The sequence below is a fragment of the Neocloeon triangulifer genome, unplaced genomic scaffold (genome assembly GCF_031216515.1).
Source record: "Neocloeon triangulifer isolate White Clay Creek 2 clone unplaced genomic scaffold, ASM3121651v1 ptg000011l, whole genome shotgun sequence".
Classification (NCBI taxonomy): domain Eukaryota; kingdom Metazoa; phylum Arthropoda; class Insecta; order Ephemeroptera; family Baetidae; genus Neocloeon; species Neocloeon triangulifer.
This window is the reverse complement of record NW_026775553.1, coordinates 2326206-2343507: the sequence shown is the minus strand read 5'-3', so window position 1 is coordinate 2343507 and position 17302 is coordinate 2326206. Positions and strand designations below refer to the sequence as shown.

The 17302-nt window shown below is 36.9% G+C and overlaps 3 protein-coding genes across 13 annotated transcripts in view; 2 read left to right on the top strand and 1 right to left on the bottom strand.

The window, feature by feature from the left end:
- The window catches only part of LOC132195817 (axotactin), a 45027-nt gene extending 28113 nt beyond the window's left edge, over positions 1–16914 (bottom strand). For 8 of the 10 annotated variants that reach the window (XR_009441691.1, XR_009441692.1, XM_059618043.1 and 5 more), the window contains exon 1: positions 1290–1439. The gene's annotated coding sequence lies outside the window, so the exon portion shown is untranslated. Of the gene's footprint in view, positions 1–1289; positions 1440–16773 lie in introns of those variants that run through there. The other 2 variants (XM_059618042.1, XM_059618041.1) reach the window with 2 other exon arrangements.
- On the top strand, positions 7264–10278 carry LOC132195916 (nose resistant to fluoxetine protein 6-like). 2 transcript variants are annotated; one of them, XM_059618214.1, is made up of 12 exons: positions 7264–7433; positions 7481–7785; positions 7838–8037; positions 8093–8166; positions 8239–8441; positions 8500–8660; positions 8716–8887; positions 8942–9138; positions 9327–9643; positions 9697–9839; positions 9891–10002; positions 10059–10278. In XM_059618214.1, exons 1-12 carry the CDS (start codon positions 7304–7306, stop codon positions 10175–10177), a joined length of 2133 nt encoding a protein of 710 aa, XP_059474197.1. In that variant the 5' UTR covers positions 7264–7303; the 3' UTR covers positions 10178–10278. The 2 variants fall into 2 exon arrangements, with proteins under 2 accessions (XP_059474197.1, XP_059474198.1); XM_059618215.1 differs by having other exon boundaries at positions 7292–7433; positions 7504–7785.
- On the top strand, positions 10623–14110 carry LOC132195875 (nose resistant to fluoxetine protein 6-like). The gene is made up of 12 exons (XM_059618150.1): positions 10623–10826; positions 10877–11178; positions 11232–11431; positions 11485–11558; positions 11611–11813; positions 11866–12026; positions 12083–12254; positions 12309–12505; positions 12557–12873; positions 12923–13065; positions 13130–13241; positions 13291–14110. Exons 1-12 carry the CDS (start codon positions 10676–10678, stop codon positions 13428–13430), a joined length of 2172 nt encoding a protein of 723 aa, XP_059474133.1. The 5' UTR covers positions 10623–10675; the 3' UTR covers positions 13431–14110.
- Positions 16915–17302: the final 388 nt, after the last annotated feature.

The following is a 17302-nucleotide window of genomic DNA, read 5'->3' as shown; positions in this document are numbered from 1 at the left end:
CTCAAACTTGCTATAAATTTGAATGCGGATTACATAACATATTTGCATCATTCTGAGATTTTGCACAAAAATCAGTTGAAAAATGAATAATTTCTAAAATATTATTTTCAATTAAACTCATTTTTCTCATTAATTTTATACTAAACGAAAAAATGAGCGGCTAGGGTTCATAATATTTATTTATGTTACTTTAAACTGTTTATTTGTGTCTCATGGAACATGGAACAAATTTGTACTTCAATTAATTAATGTCAAAAACCATTTATATAGTATCAGAAATGAAATTCAATACAATTAATAAAAAATTTAATAATATATTAAGTTCGACAGGTAAAAATATTTGAAATTATTATTAAATAACTTCATAAATTTATTTTCAAACACTTTTAATATATTTTAAACAAACTAAAATTAAGCTTAAGCAAATCGCCTAGAGTCTACAAATTATTTAATTGAATTTTTAACTGCAAAAAAACTTTGATAAAAATATGAAATTGGTAATCATTTTTTATTCTTGGATGATGCCAATGCTGTTTTTTTGAATATTTGAAAGAAAGCAGTTTTAGCAGAATTAAGGATGAGCTAATTTAAAATTCAAAGACGCCAATGTCAAGAGTGGTCAGGACTATTTTTGCATGCTTTTGGCAACTTCAGTGGGTTTTCCTTGACGTTAGCAATTGGCTCGTCCCATATGTTTGAGGATCTGTCGATGTGTCGCGGTCGGTGTGGTTTTGTGTTCGGAATAAGGCACGGCCTAACTAGCTCTGCACACACGCATGACTTTAAATGTCATTATTATTCCGCCGCCACCAGAGCGTGCATGGCTTTTCATGTTTTCTCTGTATTAGGCCTGACTGAGTAGTGAGAGGAACGCACTACTAATTGCGTCTATCGCGACGTTTGATGGAGTGCAATAAATCAAAGCCTTCCGAGAAAATGAGGCGGTTCATTAAATAAAGTAAAAAAACTTCTGTGACTTTTTGTGGGAACTTTTCTATTTTAAGAATAAAATAAAACATCTAAAGAGAGAAAGACGTTTTATATAAAGATATTCGTGCCCCTTTATAAAGTTAATATTTTCATAATCCGAGCAGAAAAAAGGATCGCATGCCAAAAGGAAATTTATTCACCAAAGGAAATGAAAACTTTCAAAACAAATGCAAATTTTGTACCGATTAATCTCATCGGCAAAAGTGCTCGCCAGCTGATCTCGCTTGTGTGATGGAACAAAAACGCCCTTGATGAAAAAGAAAGAGGCAACAGATCAGCAGAAATTAAACTTGGCTCACCATGCCACAGACAATGAGATAATGTTGCGGATATTCGTGAAGCGGTCGTCGGTCGTTCGGTCGGTGCGCTTCTTCTTTTTCACCGCCTGGCAACTCCAACCCCCGATCGATATTTCTATGTGTGACGCACACCACCCCACAACGTTCACGGAATGCTGCTGTGCCGCCTAGCAGCTCCTGCCTGCAGCATCACTCGGACTGCCGAGCTTCACCTCGGCCGCCACCGCGCCACTTGCAGTTTTCGCGAATTGCCAATTCCGGTACAAAGGGGGACGGATGGATGGATGCGCACACCGACGCGCTACCCCGTCCTTTTTTTGCAACAGCCACCCCTGCGTTGCCCCCTCGAACAAATACACACTTAAAATTTGCAAGAAATTTCAGCATTACAGAAAACAAAAACACCTATTAATTGAATTCTAAATTTTTACCTGAATTTGTCTGTAGTAAATATTTAAAATAATTACATTTTTTAAATTAATTATTAATGAGAGATATTTAAAATAAATAAAAAGTTATTTAAAAACCTATCTTACTGTGAAAATTTTTATTGTAATTCATTGATTGAAGAAAAAATTGGAAATTTTCCTGTAAATTGAAATTCATCGAAGCACGAGTGGATGTAGAGTTGTGGGTTTGTGGGAGTAATTAAAAATGAGTCACTCTCCAGTCAATTAGATTAATTTATAATCGTATCTTCAGCCCCATTCACTTTTTACCAGGCCATTAACAGAAGTAAAAATAAATTTCGGGGCACACACATGGCTGCAGCAACAGATCGCGGGCATGCGGTCGTTTTATTTTGATAGAGCAGTCAATTTGTTTGTTGTCAATAAATAAATCGCTCTCCCTAGCTCTCTTCAATTTAGAGAAGCACTTAAAAGCTTTGTTTTTAAAATCCATCAATATGGGCCGGGACAGCTGTTGGTGGCCCTTCTGCATAGATATGGAGGAATTCTCTCAATTAAAACACACGAAATAGGCCACGCCGCACTTCAAAAGCCCAGGAAGCGGCGTCTGTCGTCGCCACTCTTTGCTTTTGTTTTTGTGCGCGCCACGCACTTTCTTCTGCAGCGCGCTCCTGAATTATTTAACATCATTTTACTGACTCGATATGTATGCTCGCTGGAGAGCCTCTCATTTTTTTTGTTTCGAGTGATCTTTTTAAATGGGAGGCTCGCGCGTCTCTTTGCATTATTTATGTGAGAGGGGTTTCACGGATGGCACGAATAAGCAGCCTCTGGAAATATAAAAAAAGTGATGCTTTCAATATTTCGATGCGGCACGATATCATTATAATGCATTCTATAACTGAAGGGGCCATTTATTGCTGACGCAGAACAATGTTTCACATTTTACATGATCTTCAGAGATTTATTGGGGTTTTAACCTTGTGTTAAGTGCAATCATATTTTTTTGCTCATGGGAAGAATCAAAATTATGTTTGCAATAAATTAAATCGAATTAAATATTAAAACAAATCAACATAATAAAATATATTATATTTAAAAATAAAATAATTCAAATAATTATGCAAAAATAACTTTTAAACCTTTTTTTAATTACAACTTTATCAGTTTAAATGACTCTTTTTATTTGTAATTTGTCATTGTACTGAAATTATTATACTTACACACATTTTTATTTAACATGTATTGCATTTTGAAGAAATGGAAGGGTGAGGGTGAAAGATTTACTTCCATTCAACAGCTTTCGCAGCTAACCCAAAATAGAATTAGGAGTTTTTATCCCCAATGGCGAATCTAATCAGCAAACTGGAGGAGCCACATGTTTTGCAACGTATCTGTGCTCTGGTGCCAGTGACCTTTGTTTCGCGCATCCTAATCCGTTTTCGCCCTCGCTCTCTGCGCGTCTAAAATTATTCAATAACACGCACATATTCAAATTAAGATCTCTCAACAAGTCTAGGCCAATAAAAGTCACTTTGGGCGCTGTATTTTCGTAAGTGATGGTCCAGAAGACTCTCTGCTCTCTCGAGTCGGCGTAATCCAATTTGGACATAAACAAATTAATGCGCATAAGCCCTCTTGATCTAGAAGCATCAAAGCGAGAAATTCTTCTAGACCAGCAGCACATTAAAATGTGATCAAGATTTTATCCAGCTTTTATCCAGCAAGGTCGCACGTTGAGTTTTTTTTCTATAAATATATAATTTATATCTCACGACAAGACTTTATGATGCTGCTGCGACTTACAGCAATAATAATTCAAATTTCCACTTCTATTTACTGCCAAAATAAAAATAAACTATATTGTGCCCCACGCTGTGAGGCGGCAAATTGCTTTGATGTCAGTTTAATAAGGTGTTTTTTTAACTGCTGGTTTTCAAATTTGCATAGCCAAAAGAAGAAATGTCTCATTAAAGAAACAGTCATAAATATTTGTCTATTTGTTTAATCACAAAAAACATAAATCTAATTTCGGTCTTGTAGAAGTTTAAAATTTAGTCGATCGACTATTTTTTTATTTAAAATACTCAAAGACGACGAAACAGGATTAAAACTTCGGCTAAGAATGCAAAATAATGTAAAATGATAAATACTGAAAATTTTATTTTATAAAAAAAGTTTGATTCTGGTTTGACTGTAAGAATAAAATTTTCTAAATTCTCTTATTTAAAAATTCATAAAATAAAATAAGACTCTAAAAATAGAAGAAACAAAAAGTTTTTAGCCTTCAAGCCCTGATTAAACTTTCTCTCCTTCAAAACATCTGCAAAAATTTTAAAATATTCAAGACGTCTGTGTTAATTTAGTGATGGGCGTCTGCGATTTTCTCATTTCTTCTCCCCCGTTTGGTAATAATTCATAATCAAGGGTGTGGCACCTTTCCCATGCGTTTTAAGAAGTTGGCGCACGTCCACATGAAAAAGCCCTCCCTCGTTTTCGGGCAGGTCATTCGAGCCATCATTTTCATCAGGCGACTTCCTCTTCGAAACTGCGGCCCACAGCAACATAATCGCATTTCATGCCTGCACATTTCGCGGCCGCGGCTTTATTCCATTTGCTCGCCCCTTTCATGCGAGATCGAGAGAGAGGAAACAAATCAAGGCCTGCTTAAAATTCGCTTTCCTCCGCGCGGCGGCCGGCCGGCCCGAGAAATGGATGTGCCCACTTAAGTACAAGTCGGTGTTAATTTTATGTGCAGCGGCGGCACGACGTCCCCGCAGTGCACTCGTTTCAACACACATCCTTATCACGCGGCTAATATCTCTTATTTCCATCCAGCTCTCAGCAGCGCGTGTCCTGCTTTTACTAATTTGTTTACGTGTGCGGCCGCCCCGGAGAAATTTGTCTCTCGATCCCGCATGACAAATCGACTCGCGCCGCAACGATGGATTTTATTTACCCTTCCTTGTGTCACGCTCTGGAAGCTGGCCAAACTTCTTCGTACGCCTTTGTGTCTTTTTTTGCTTTTTAAACGTCCATCAACTCCAACGAGTAATAAAAACTGCAAAAACACTCACACAAAAAATTAAATGTTCTGTTGAGTGATTAATGACAGCATTTTATTTTAAACGTCAATTAAGATCAAAGTTGATGGGAAGCACCCACTGCGGAGTGTTCCAACGTTTAAAAATCTAGAAATATATAAAAATACGTATTGAATTTTTAGAAAAATTATAGTGTTGATCTTAAAACCCAGTTTGGGAAAATTTCACATTTTAATTTTGGCTAATTAAGACCGCCTATGTAAAAAGTTCTAGCGAAAAAATTTAAAAAGTTAATATTTTCCCCCATTAATTTGTAAATTATAGGATTAAAAAAGTTCCAATATTTATTAAATTCGATTGCGAAAAGATTGTGAACTTTCAGTCTAAATAATTTAAACTGCGGTGACCTTTGTAAACTGTAATTTTTGCTAACCTGAAATTTTAATCAAAAATACAGTTTTAATTTTCATTATGCATTTTAAGTAGTTTTTTGTTATAATTTTTTTGATTTGGCGGCCACCAGTTTTAATTTTTATTTAGTAAATAATCCCTTCCTCTGAGCCATATTTAAAAAAAAAATTGACAAATTTTATTAAAACTAAAAAAGCTGGCAGATATTAGTCAATTATGAGAGTAAATTTGAAAACTCTGGTCTGCGATAGAAAATGATGAGTTAAAGAGTTCGTAACCCCGCGCATTTTTTCGCACGCTAGCCTTTTGACATTTCCTCGCTGAGGCGGTGACGAAAAAAGTGATAAGCGCTCTCTTTCATTCTCGGGATCAAAGGCTTTCGATTTAGATCGAATGAATGAAAACTTGTTCTCTTCGCCCTCGGCAGAAGTGAGTGAAAAAAGGAAACGAGCGCAATTCTGCAGATGGTCACGCACCATAAAAGTGGCCGAACACCATCGTCACACATTGTATAACATTACGCAAGGAAGGGTCCCCACACTATAATTAGAGGCGACAAACTGGATGTGCGAGTCACATCGAATTGCTTTTCTAACGCGAATTAACCTTGATAATATTCGCGTGCTTTCCTCGTTTAAAAAAATGATTATTTTTAAAAGCACATAGCTTATTTTTATATGTAGTGATGTCATCCAAGAAAAACTTAATCAAAGATATTAATATAAATTCAACAATAATTTCTATCAACACGCCAGCAACACACAAATTGGGGAACTTTAAACTTTGAGTATTAAGTAAACATAGAAGTTATATTTGTTAGTGATGTTAAATAAAACGTAGTTTATTAAGTCAATGAACTCTAAAAAGGGCACCCTGAATAAGACTGTAAATTAAATTTTGCTGTTTTAAAGAGAGGAATTTGAGAATTTAAATTCATAGCCGAGACCATGGCTTATTCTTTTGGCTGCGTTCCATAAAAATTTTATGGCTTATTTCATATTTCACCGCTTCTCTCCTCTGCTTTTGTTTCGCGTCCTGCGGCCAATTTACGATGCAGACCCTTTCGCTCACTCAACTCGCGGCTGATTGTTTTGAATGCAACGCAGGCCACTCGCGCAAAATTCCCCAGAGACGAGCCGCCGTGCATGACGTCAACTTTTTTTCAACTGAGCCGCCGGTGGGTGGTTATTCAAGGTGCATATGTGCAGAAAGTGTAAGGATAAAAATAACTCTCTCTCAAAACTCGAATTGCACTCGATTCTCTGCGCCTTCTTTGATCAGCGACCGAGAGCGCGCAGAGTGAATTGGACCAGACAAAAGAATTACCATATACATTTGCGCTGATTGCAAAGTGCTCTGCATAGTACTAAATTACATACGGGATGTTTGAGAGCCGGCGACTCTCTCGAGCATACATTTGCGCCGCGCATAAGTAGGCCAATGAGGGAGATGGACACAGAAAACTATTGTCTGACGGCGGCTGGTGCCAACTTTTAAGGAAGCTCGCTTATTTTATTCAAACTTGTTGGACTCTTCAAATATTCTGTGGGTCAAGTTTGCACCCAGCTGTATAAAATGGAGTGGAGAAGAGCACGTTTTTATAACTTTTCCTTCCGCTTTTATTATCTCGGGTCACCAAAGTTATAAATGTGATAAAAAGGGAAAGTCATCAAAAACAATGACGAAATTAAAAGATGTTTAGAAGAAAGTGAATTTTTTTCAAAACATTTTTGTCTCAATCTTTTTAAATAATTTTCATGCGATAAAAATATAGAATAGAAAATAGACAAATTTGAAATAATGCGTATTTTATTCTTTAAATCAGTAGATCAAAAGTTATAAATAATAGCTTTTGTTGTTTCATTGTTGCTCTCACAAAGTATAAAGAGGAACAAACTGCACTGTTAATTCCAATTGTAAGTAGTTTTATAAATATTTTATTGATTTATTACATTCAGTGCTTATTCCTACCAATATGAAATTAATTAATTCAATGTTAAATTTAATGTTCAGCGCGGACTTATCTGACCACGTTTGATAAAGATAACAATCAAAATATTTTAATAATCGCAATATGACGTTTTGATTTTTACTTGTTATCAACAAGTTCACGCAGTCAATACAGTGCTCAAGACTTGTTAGTGTTAAAATGAGAGGCACGCTCTACTTGATTTTTGGGCTAGGGGTGGTATTGGCTGACCCGTCAACTCGATGCTCTGTGGACATTCTCGCCTACCAGATAGGCCTCAGCAGCCCCATACAGCCATGGGCACTTAAAAGTAGGTTCATTTATTTTATGCAAGAGCAAATTACATTTCAATTCAAGTGCTGGATTCTTCGACGAAACAGCCCCCGGACGGAATTCTGCAGGGCGCCGCCCGATTTCAATTGGGAAATTACGACGAATGTTTGGCCGTGCGAGGGCCGTTGAGTAACAACGGAGTTCCCAGGTTCAAAGGAAAGTTTTGCAGGGCGCAGCTGGGCTTCAAGCAAGCTTCAAACAAAACCATAGATCCAAAGGGACAATTAATTTTAAACCAAATGCGATTGGCGCAAGAGAGAATTGTGAAAAATATGGATTTTCGCACAGGCACTGTGAATTATGTGGAAACTAATCAGTTGCAAAACTTGGTAAAATTCTAAATTTACCCATAAATATTAAAATATTTTGATTTGGGAACAGAGTGATGATGTTTTGGCACAATGGGCAGTTTGTTCGCCCTCGTCTTGCAATGCTGACGGCGTCAAAAGAATGGCAGATTTTAATCTAGGACTATTTTTCTCTCAATTTAATTTGGAAGTCGATACGACTGTGATAGAAAACTCGTGCTACTATGAGGACGACGGATCCAAAGACCTTGACACAGGTTCCTGGCTCTTCTTGTAGTTTTTTAAATTTGTTTATCATCATTTGATATTAATTCAATTTTGTTTACAGAATAATCTTTATTATCTTCAACACGATATTGGTGTTTGCAACAATTTGTGATTACGTTTGGCCCAAAGACAAAGGTTTATTTATTGTTTTAATTTTTTTTTTTTAATTTTCAAAATATTGGAAAACAAAATTTTCGCCGGGATTAGAAATTCATGTCGTGGTGAAAGCGTTTTCACTTCGCGCCAATCTGAGGGATCTATTCAAATTGCCAACAAAAAGTGTACCTCCAGGACAACTGCCCTGCCTGCACGGCCTCAGGGTTTTCAGCCTCTGTTGGGTCGTCCTGATCCACACTCAACCCGTTGACTATTTCAACCCCCACATTAACTTTAAATCGGCTGTCAAAACGGTGCATAATTTAATTAATTTTTTTTAATAAATTATATATTTTGCATTTTGCTGAACAGTATCCTTATATGTGGACAATGGCACCAATTTTGCACGCCGCCTTATCTGTGGATACATTTTTTGTCCTAAGTGGCTTGCTAACGGTCTACGTGCCCCTGATGGAGCAGAAAAAGGGCAGAAAATTTAATATTTTCAAATACTTTGTGTATCGATTTATCAGGCAATACTATCAATATCAATATTTTTATGAAGATTTGTAGTAAATAAATTTTTAGAATCACGCCGCCTTTTGCAATGATGATCTTCTACCTGGCCACGGTTCACAAACGACTAAGTGATGGTCCTTTGTGGGATCTGATCGTCGAATCGGAAACTTCAAGATGTGAGCAATACTGGTGGGTCTCCCTGGTCTACATTCAAAATTTCTTCAAGCCTGGCGAATCCGTGGTTTAAAAAATACCAGTTCAAAGTTTGTTTGTTTTTAATGATTATCTCAAAAAGTGTCTCAACCAAGGGTGGTACCTCCAGGTGGACATGCAACTGGCGTTTGTCGTCGCACCTTTTGTCATAATTGCCATGCTCAAGCGGCCCAAAATCGGTCTCGCTTTATTAGGAGTTCTATCGTTTGGCTCTGTTGCCCTGGCTTTCTATTACACGTTGGCCTTCAACTTGCACATGACCAATGCAGTAACACCAAAGTATTTATAACAGTTCATAAAACATTAATTTAATTTAGGTAATTTAGTAAAAAATGAGAATGTTAGATGAAGAAAAACCATTGTGAATTTTGTCTTATGGTCTCTTGGTGATAAAAGTTTATTTTTCATTTCTAGTTCTTTTTTTTTACTCCTCGTCTCGTTTATTATTTAATTAATTAATTTTTTAGTCCGTTCTCAACTGGAGACTTTGGAAAACTGATTTACTTAAATCCAGCCATTCGTGCGGCGCCTTACTTGGCCGGTATGATTTTGGCCTACTTGCTTGCAAACAAAATAACAATCAAGATGAATAAAATTTGGGTGTTGATCGAGTGGCTGCTCAACACGGCCATGTGTTTGGCGATTGTCTACATGATCGTCATCCCTTACAACGTCGACTATCAGTACGAACACGTGAGCGCAGCTTTCTTTGCTGGTCTCCACAGGTTTGCTTGGGGCGTCGGAATTTCGTTCATAATCTGGGCTTGCACCAACGGATACGGAGGTACTAAATATTTTGCCATATTATTAAGAATTTAATTAATTTTTTATTTGAAGGTGTTGTCAACTCGATTTTATCCTGGAAATATTTTTTGCCCCTTAGCAAAATTAGTTTCTGCGCCTACCTGGTGCACATAGACGTGAATTTATATCACCTTGGCCAGACAAGAGCAAACACTTATTATTCATCCTTTAGAGCAGTAAGAAAATTTTTGATTTTAGATTTGGTTTATTTTATTGGGCCATATTAGGTTTGCGAGTTCCTCAGCACATTGGTAATGATGCTTCCACCAGCAACGTGGCTTTATTTGGCCGTCGATGCCCCCTGTCAGACCATCATCAGGGTCGTTTTTGGTAAAGCAGGTACGGTTTACTTACTTAATTATATTAATATTTTAATCTTCTGCAATATTTATCAGCAACCACTGCTAAAAAAGTTAGTGTTGAGGAAGAGCAGCCAAAAGGGCAGGATATAAATCCAGTCATACAAGAGCAGGTGAAAAATGAAGAAGATGTTGTTGAAATAAAGAGTGAATGATTAAATAATATGCCGTGAATTCTCTAATTTTGTTTTGAGCAAGTCGCACATTAAATAAGCGCTTAAGTTGAATAATTTAAAATGAAAATAAAAAATTTTTAAGCGGAAAAATTGAAAATTTTAATTCAATCAACTTTTAAGGAACTCATATATTCCTCATTTTCAGTGTTAAAAGCCATGATCATAATATTATTTTAAATTTATTCATTATATTATTCTTTTAAACAAGTACGAAGAGATGTTTTTATACGATTATCAAAATTTCAATTTTCATTGGGCAATTAATTAAAGTCTATGAGTTCTTGTAATCAGATTGAATATTATAAAAATTGTGAATGCTTTTTAAAATCTAAAATGTTTTTATCAAACCAATTAAGATAATATTCAACTTGTTGAATAATAACGCTATCTCGCCTTTTCAATCTTTTTCCATTGACATCATCGGTCTGTGATTCATATTATCAAAACGTCCCACTTAGCTGCCGAGTTTAAACCAAAATGGGAGGCCCAATTATATTCTCAATTTTCGCCACCCTGATTTTTGGCCTAGGGATTGTCAGGGCTGACCCGTCATTTCAATGCTCTTTGGACATTATCGCGTACCAGGCAGGAATCAGTCCCCTTAATCCGCAGCTATGGGCTCTTAAAAGTAAGGATTTCTTTAATTTTTTTACTTAAAAAAAATCAATCAAAATGAAGTGCTGGATTCTTCGACGAAACTGCCCCCGGACGGAATTCTGCAGGGCGCCGCCCGATTTCAATTGGGAAATTACGACGAATGTTTGGCCGTGCGAGGGCCGTTGAGTAACGACGGAGTTCCCAGGTTCAAAGGAAAGTTTTGCAGGGCGCAGCTGGGCTTCAAGCAAGCTTCAAACAAAACCATAGATCCAAAGGGACAATTAATTTTAAACCAAATGCAATTGGCGCAAGAGAGGATTTCGAAGAATATTAATTTACGCACAGGCGTGAATTACGTTGAAACCAACCAGCTGCAAAATTTTGTAATTCTAATTAAATTTTTAAAAATTTTTTAAATGAAAACAAAAACATTCAGAGTGACAACTTTTTGGCACAATGGGCCGTTTGTGCACCCTCGACCTGCAACGCTGATGGTGTGAAAAGAGTGGCGGATTTTAATTTGGGGCAATTTTTCTCTCAATTCAATTTGGATGTGGACATGACGGTGATTGAATCTTCTTGCTATTACGAGGACGACGGATCTAAAGATCTAGACACCGGTGCCTGGCTTTTCTTGTAATTTCTTTAATATTTTTTGCAATCGATTCTCACAATTTATTATTTCACAGAATAACCTTTATGATCTTCAACATTGTATTAATATTTGCGACGATCTGCGATTACGCGTGGCCCAAAGACAAAGGTTTTGTTCAATTTTATTTTACTAATTTTATTAAATAGATTATTAAATTTAGATATGCATGTTGTGGTGCGAGCGTTTTCACTTCGCACCAATTTTAGGGAGTTATTCAAACTGCCAGCAAAAAGCGTACCTCCAGGACAACTGCCCTGCCTGCACGGCCTCAGGGTGCTCAGCACCTTTTGGGTCATTCTTCTGCACGTCTACCCTGTAGACTTTTTCAACCCCCACATGAACCTTAATTTGGCCATAAATAAGGCAAATAAGCTTTATAAATTATATATATTTTTGATAAATTTTGTTTCTACAGTACATTCATATGTGGACAATGGCACCTGTTCTGCATGGGTCCCTTTCTGTGGACACATTTTTTGTCCTGAGCGGATTGCTTACGGTCTACGTGCCTCTGGTGGACCAGAAAAAAGGCAGGAAATTCAATGTCTTCAAATACATGATCTACCGATTCATCAGGCATGTGAAATTTAATGCAATAACTTGTAAATTATTTCCAATTATATTTTAATTAGAATTACGGTGCCCCTTGCAATGGTGATTTTCTGCCTGACAACGGTGCTCAAAAGACTGAGCCACGGCCCTTTGTGGGACTTGGCCATTGAGTTGGAAACAAAGCGGTGTGAGGGATACTGGTGGGCCACCCTAGTGTACATTCAAAATTTCTACAAGCCTGGCGCATCCATGGTTTGAAAAAAATTATAGCTTTTTTTAATTCATTTCTAAATATTTCTTGTAAAGTGTCTTGGCCAGGGTTGGTACCTTCAGGTGGACATGCAGCTGGCGTTGGTGATGTCACCTTTCGTCATAATCGCAATGCTGAAGCGGCCCAAAATCGGTCTTACTTTGTTAGGCCTGCTGTCCTTTTTCTCAGTTGCTCTGGCTTTTTATTACACATTCGCCTTCAACTTGCACATGACCAACGCATTGACGCCCAAGTAAATGATTAATTGAATATTTTAATTTTCATAACATTTCCGTTTCTAAAGCCCGTTGACAACCGGAAACTTTGGCACTCTGATTTACACAAATCCAGCCGTTCGCGCGGCGCCTTACTTGGCCGGCATGATTTTGGCCTACTTGCTGGCCAACAACGTGACAATCAAGATGAACAAAATTTGGGTCGTGGTTGAGTGGCTGCTCAACACGGCGTTGTGTTTGGCGATTGTCTACATGATCGTCATCCCTTACAACGTCGACTATGAGTACGAACACGTGGGGGCAGCTTTCTTTGCTGGTCTCCACAGGTTTGCTTGGGGCGTCGGAATTTCGTTCATAATCTGGGCTTGCACCAATGGATACGGAGGTATTTAAATTTCTATTAAAATACTCATTTAATTACTTTTTTTTTAAAGGCATCGTCAACTCGATTTTGTCATGGAAGCACTTTTTGCCGTTGAGCAAACTCAGCTTTTGTGCCTACCTGGTGCACATTGACATGATTGTCTTTCACATTGGCCAAAATAGGGCAAACACTTATTTTTCAACCTTTGAAGTCGTAGGAATCCGTTTTTGAAATGGAAAGATTCCCAATTTTTAATATTTGTGCTAATTTTCCAAAGGTGTTTGAATATCTTGGCACCTTGGTCATGATTATCCCTTTAACACTGTGGCTGTATGTTGCCGTTGATGCCCCCTGTCAGACTATAATCAGGACAGCTTTTGGAAAACCAGGTAAAAAATTTGTCAAAAGTTTTATTTAATTTTTTTTTTATTTTCTCAGCTAAATTTGCGCAAGAGCATAATAAAAAGCATGACAAAGAGGAAGTTGCTGCACCAGTAGAAAAAGAACAAGAGATAAGTTCGTCCGGCTTGCAGGAAAAAGAAAATCAAGAGGATATTGTGGAAGTAAAGAGCGATTGATTATAAAATATAAATGAGAAACAAATAGTTAAATAATATTGCATTTGATTAAAACATTTATTTTTTCTTTTTTTAAATCAAAATTATCAATTTCCGCTAAACTTTGTATTTATCTTCAGACTTGTTTATCGATTTAATATGGGCTTTGTTACTTATTATGAATTCCATTTAGTTATACTGAGAAACTAATGGTCAATCGCAAAAATTTATCCATTAGAAAAAAACAAATCAATACATTATTTGTAAAATAATTAGAATTAATTATTTTTTTAATTAAGTATAGTTTTTTTCTTTTCATTTGCTTTTTTGTATTCTCAATGAATAATTACATCGCCCGCCACTGTATTGTTTGGTGGAGGAAAAGCTGTAATTAAAAACCAACGCCTGACTTAACACAGACGACAATATAATAGCAGCGTTTCCATGTATCCGAGGCAGACACTCGCGTTGCCTCATTCACAATGGGATGATAATATGTGTATGTACAAGCAAACTCACATATACAGCGTATGTCTTCTCACAAAATTGGAAATCTCCGAGCGGGGCAATAATTTATAATAATAAAACAGGATAAAGCTCCCGCCGCTCGTTATTTTAACAGCTTTTTAGAAAACATTTCTTCTTTCTTGGTCATGGACAAAAACTTTCGACTGTAAAATTAAAGAACTACGGAGGCTACAAAAAACATATTTTGTATTTTTAATTTCTGTTTCAAAAATCCGACTTTTAAAATTATATTTTGGTATTGTCCCTACATCTGTTCTCAGCAAATGAATTTATGAGATACATCAAATTCAAATTAAACGCAACTGCCCGAGGCCCACTTTTGATTGGGTCGTTTTCAATTGCTGGCCGAGGATTTGAGCCAAACCGGCTGCGACTGATTTGAGCCAAATATGCGGAGAGTCTCAGCAAACCAGTTCTCATATAGTCGGTCTGCTGATCCGCCGAGATTCTGATAATTATGCAACTGCGTCGAGACGTCACACATTCATACGCAACACATGCGTTTTCTCGCTCATTGTCATCCAGCGAAATAATGACCGGCAATTACAGCATGTCAAGCAAATGTACTCACAGACGAGGGCACCAGGGCTTATTTAATTGAATCTAATCACGACCAAGAATACAAATCCACTCACTCTTCAGGCGCATAATAAAATTTCACTTCAATAGAAGCAAAAAATTAACATCAGCATTAATTTTAATTGCGATGAAAATATAAATTCCAAGTCTAAAATTATTTTTGAAAATTACATTTTAAATCAAAGTTTTTTCGCATATTTTCAGTGAAAGCCGTAATTAAGATAATTTTTCTAAAAATAATACTGACCCGAAGGTTAAACCAAATGGATTTTTCTCCAATTTGTCTGTCCCATTTTTTCCTTGATTGATATTTAATGGTGTGTTGCAATGAAAAGGGAGCAATAAAAGCGCAAAGTATTCTGCACCACTTCCATGTGAACTGCTTTTGATCAGGCGCAGGTCTAGCGCGAAAATTGCGTCGTCGCATGCATGCGGCTCCGACGAGGTGTTAATTGCAAGGCGAGGGCCAAAGTGTGAATTGCTCCACACGTTGGGCGGCAGGTGATGAACTAGAACTTTCAGCAGGGCATAGATAAAAATAATTATTTTCCAAACATATTTTTAGAGGCGGTTTACGATTTTTTGAATGCACCTAAATTTTTATCTAAATAAAATAACATTTTTTTTAAATATTTTCCCATACTTTTATTTTAATATTCATAAAATTTTATCATTTTATTTTTTTATCTTACAATTAATCCTGAGAGTTGAGATGGTTTTCAACCTTTGTGTCTCGTATTCCGCTCACGTTTATTTTCCTTGGGTCTAGTTTACGAATTCAAGCAGGCGCATGATTTTGATTTAGTGTGCATTTTATTGCAAGGTATACAACACAACGTACCTTGTGCTCTTTTTTTTAATTTTTACTGCGCCCAAGCCTCAACATTACACCGCTGCCCACGCATGTAAATTTATACGCAACGACACACAGCGGCTGCTCCCAGGCAGAAATAATGTGTGGATCAGATGAACGCTTTGGATTCGCGAGAATATTATACACGAGCTTTAGCATTTATCGCGCATCTAAATCGTGGGCACTGAAACAATAAACAATCAAAACACCAGAGTAAGTTTGGTCTGCTTTGCGGTCAAGAATAATTATTTTCTGAGAGAGTTTTTTCTAATTTTATGCTCTTTGATAAAGCATAAAAAAAGTTATGGGTTGTTGCAGTAAATTCTACTTTTGTTCTTATTGATAAGTTTGCCTTACAACAGCAATAATGAAGGGTAATTTTCATAGTAACTTAAGATCGAATTTAAACTGCCAATTTATAAGGTGAATTTTTAATGTTTATTTATTTATTATTAGACAAGAACTTAGCGCCGTAAATTTATTTCTTCTTACCAATCTTTCAAATGTCCGTGCATTCTATCATATTTTATGCTTTATTTTATTTACTGCTGTATAACGAAATCAACTAATCAAGCCACTCAAATGCAGAGATAAATTTATTCAAAATAATCTCTATGATGCATGGCAAAATCGTGGAATTTGATTACATTTTGAAAATATTTTAAACAAAAATCTTGAATACAAATGATATACCAGAAATCTGATTTGCTTGAAGCACAAAATCTCAAAATAAAATATTTAATTTAATTAAAAACAAACAATGTAAATTTAATTTCTTAAAAAGCTTATTTTAAAGATAAAACTTAAAAGTTACATTCAAATAAAGTTATTTTAAAAACTTGAAATATTTAATCTTTTAATTTTAAGTGTAAAGACTATGAGTTCTATTCAAATATGTTATTTTGCATTTTTTCTCAGCTTTGAGAAATCTGGTGAACGAAGATTTGGGACAAAATTCAAAGTGAATGGAATCTCGCATGCGATTCCTCTGTTGATGATAGGGCGGAAATTCTCAATTCCCGAGGTAAAAAAAAAAAACACGATTAGCCGAAAGAGGATCGGCGAGCCCAATTTTCCGGCGGTGCGCGAGGCAACCCTATCCAGCCAACCAGCACTAACGCAATTATTTCCCAACGCTGCCATATTATCCAACAAGCCGGCGCCCGAAAAATCAATAGCCCACTTAAAAACGCCGCCCCAGCCTCTGTTTTCCGCACATTTCGTTTCCGTTTCTCTAGCGCGCGCGGATCGTGTCATCTTTTATATATTCTAGCCCCGAGAAGAAGAAGAGAACTCGGTCAAGTAAGACTATTGATTTTTGCACTAGGCCGCGCGCTCAGAGTGATACGCGGGCTGCCTACATCTCGGCTGCAGATTTATCGATTTGGCGTTTTGTCTCCTTACCTGCCTCACTGCTCTCGTCCTCGGACACCGGCCGCTGCTCGTCCGAAGAGAATCGATGCGTCCGGCGGCCGAAACTTGTCTCTCTGCCGAGCTGATCCTCACCCGCCACTGCCAGCCGACTGACTACTCGCGATACACGCTCAGCCGCGGTCGCTCGCTCGCTCGCTCGCACTCACAAGGGCACCTCCCTCCGCCGCCGCAGCCGCAGCCAAGCTCGCCCCTCTCTTCTGCCGCGACAGGTGCAAGGGTAGCAACCCTTATCGCACTTTCCATATCTTCTACAAATTATAATATTTGCAAAAAAATAATAATAATAAAAATGTTGCGTAAATTCAACAAATTAACTTCAAGTTTATTTCAGTCTCAAAAACAGTTGCAGAAATATTTCTTTGCGTTTGAAAATTTATAAGAAAAAAAAATATATTTGATTACATTGCCAATAATAACGATTTTTATGATTTTGTATGTGCACTCCAGTTTTAAACTAGTTAAAATGTAACAATTTAATTTGAAATTAATAATATGTTGT

What these genes read in the sequence shown, in the direction of transcription:
- LOC132195916 (XM_059618214.1), top strand. Translation starts at nt 7,304, where the DNA reads ATGAGAGGCACGCTCTACTTGATTTTTGGGCTAGGGGTGGTATTGGCT. An exon ending in ACAGCCATGGGCACTTAAAA is followed by an intron (nt 7,434 to 7,480) that starts GTAGGTTCATTT and finishes TTTCAATTCAAG; the next exon opens with TGCTGGATTCTTCGACGAAA. An exon ending in TCAAGCCTGGCGAATCCGTG is followed by an intron (nt 8,888 to 8,941) that starts GTTTAAAAAATA and finishes TATCTCAAAAAG; the next exon opens with TGTCTCAACCAAGGGTGGTA.
- LOC132195875 (XM_059618150.1), top strand. Translation starts at nt 10,676, where the DNA reads ATGGGAGGCCCAATTATATTCTCAATTTTCGCCACCCTGATTTTTGGC. An exon ending in GCAGCTATGGGCTCTTAAAA is followed by an intron (nt 10,827 to 10,876) that starts GTAAGGATTTCT and finishes ATCAAAATGAAG; the next exon opens with TGCTGGATTCTTCGACGAAA. An exon ending in CGCGTGGCCCAAAGACAAAG is followed by an intron (nt 11,559 to 11,610) that starts GTTTTGTTCAAT and finishes TATTAAATTTAG; the next exon opens with ATATGCATGTTGTGGTGCGA.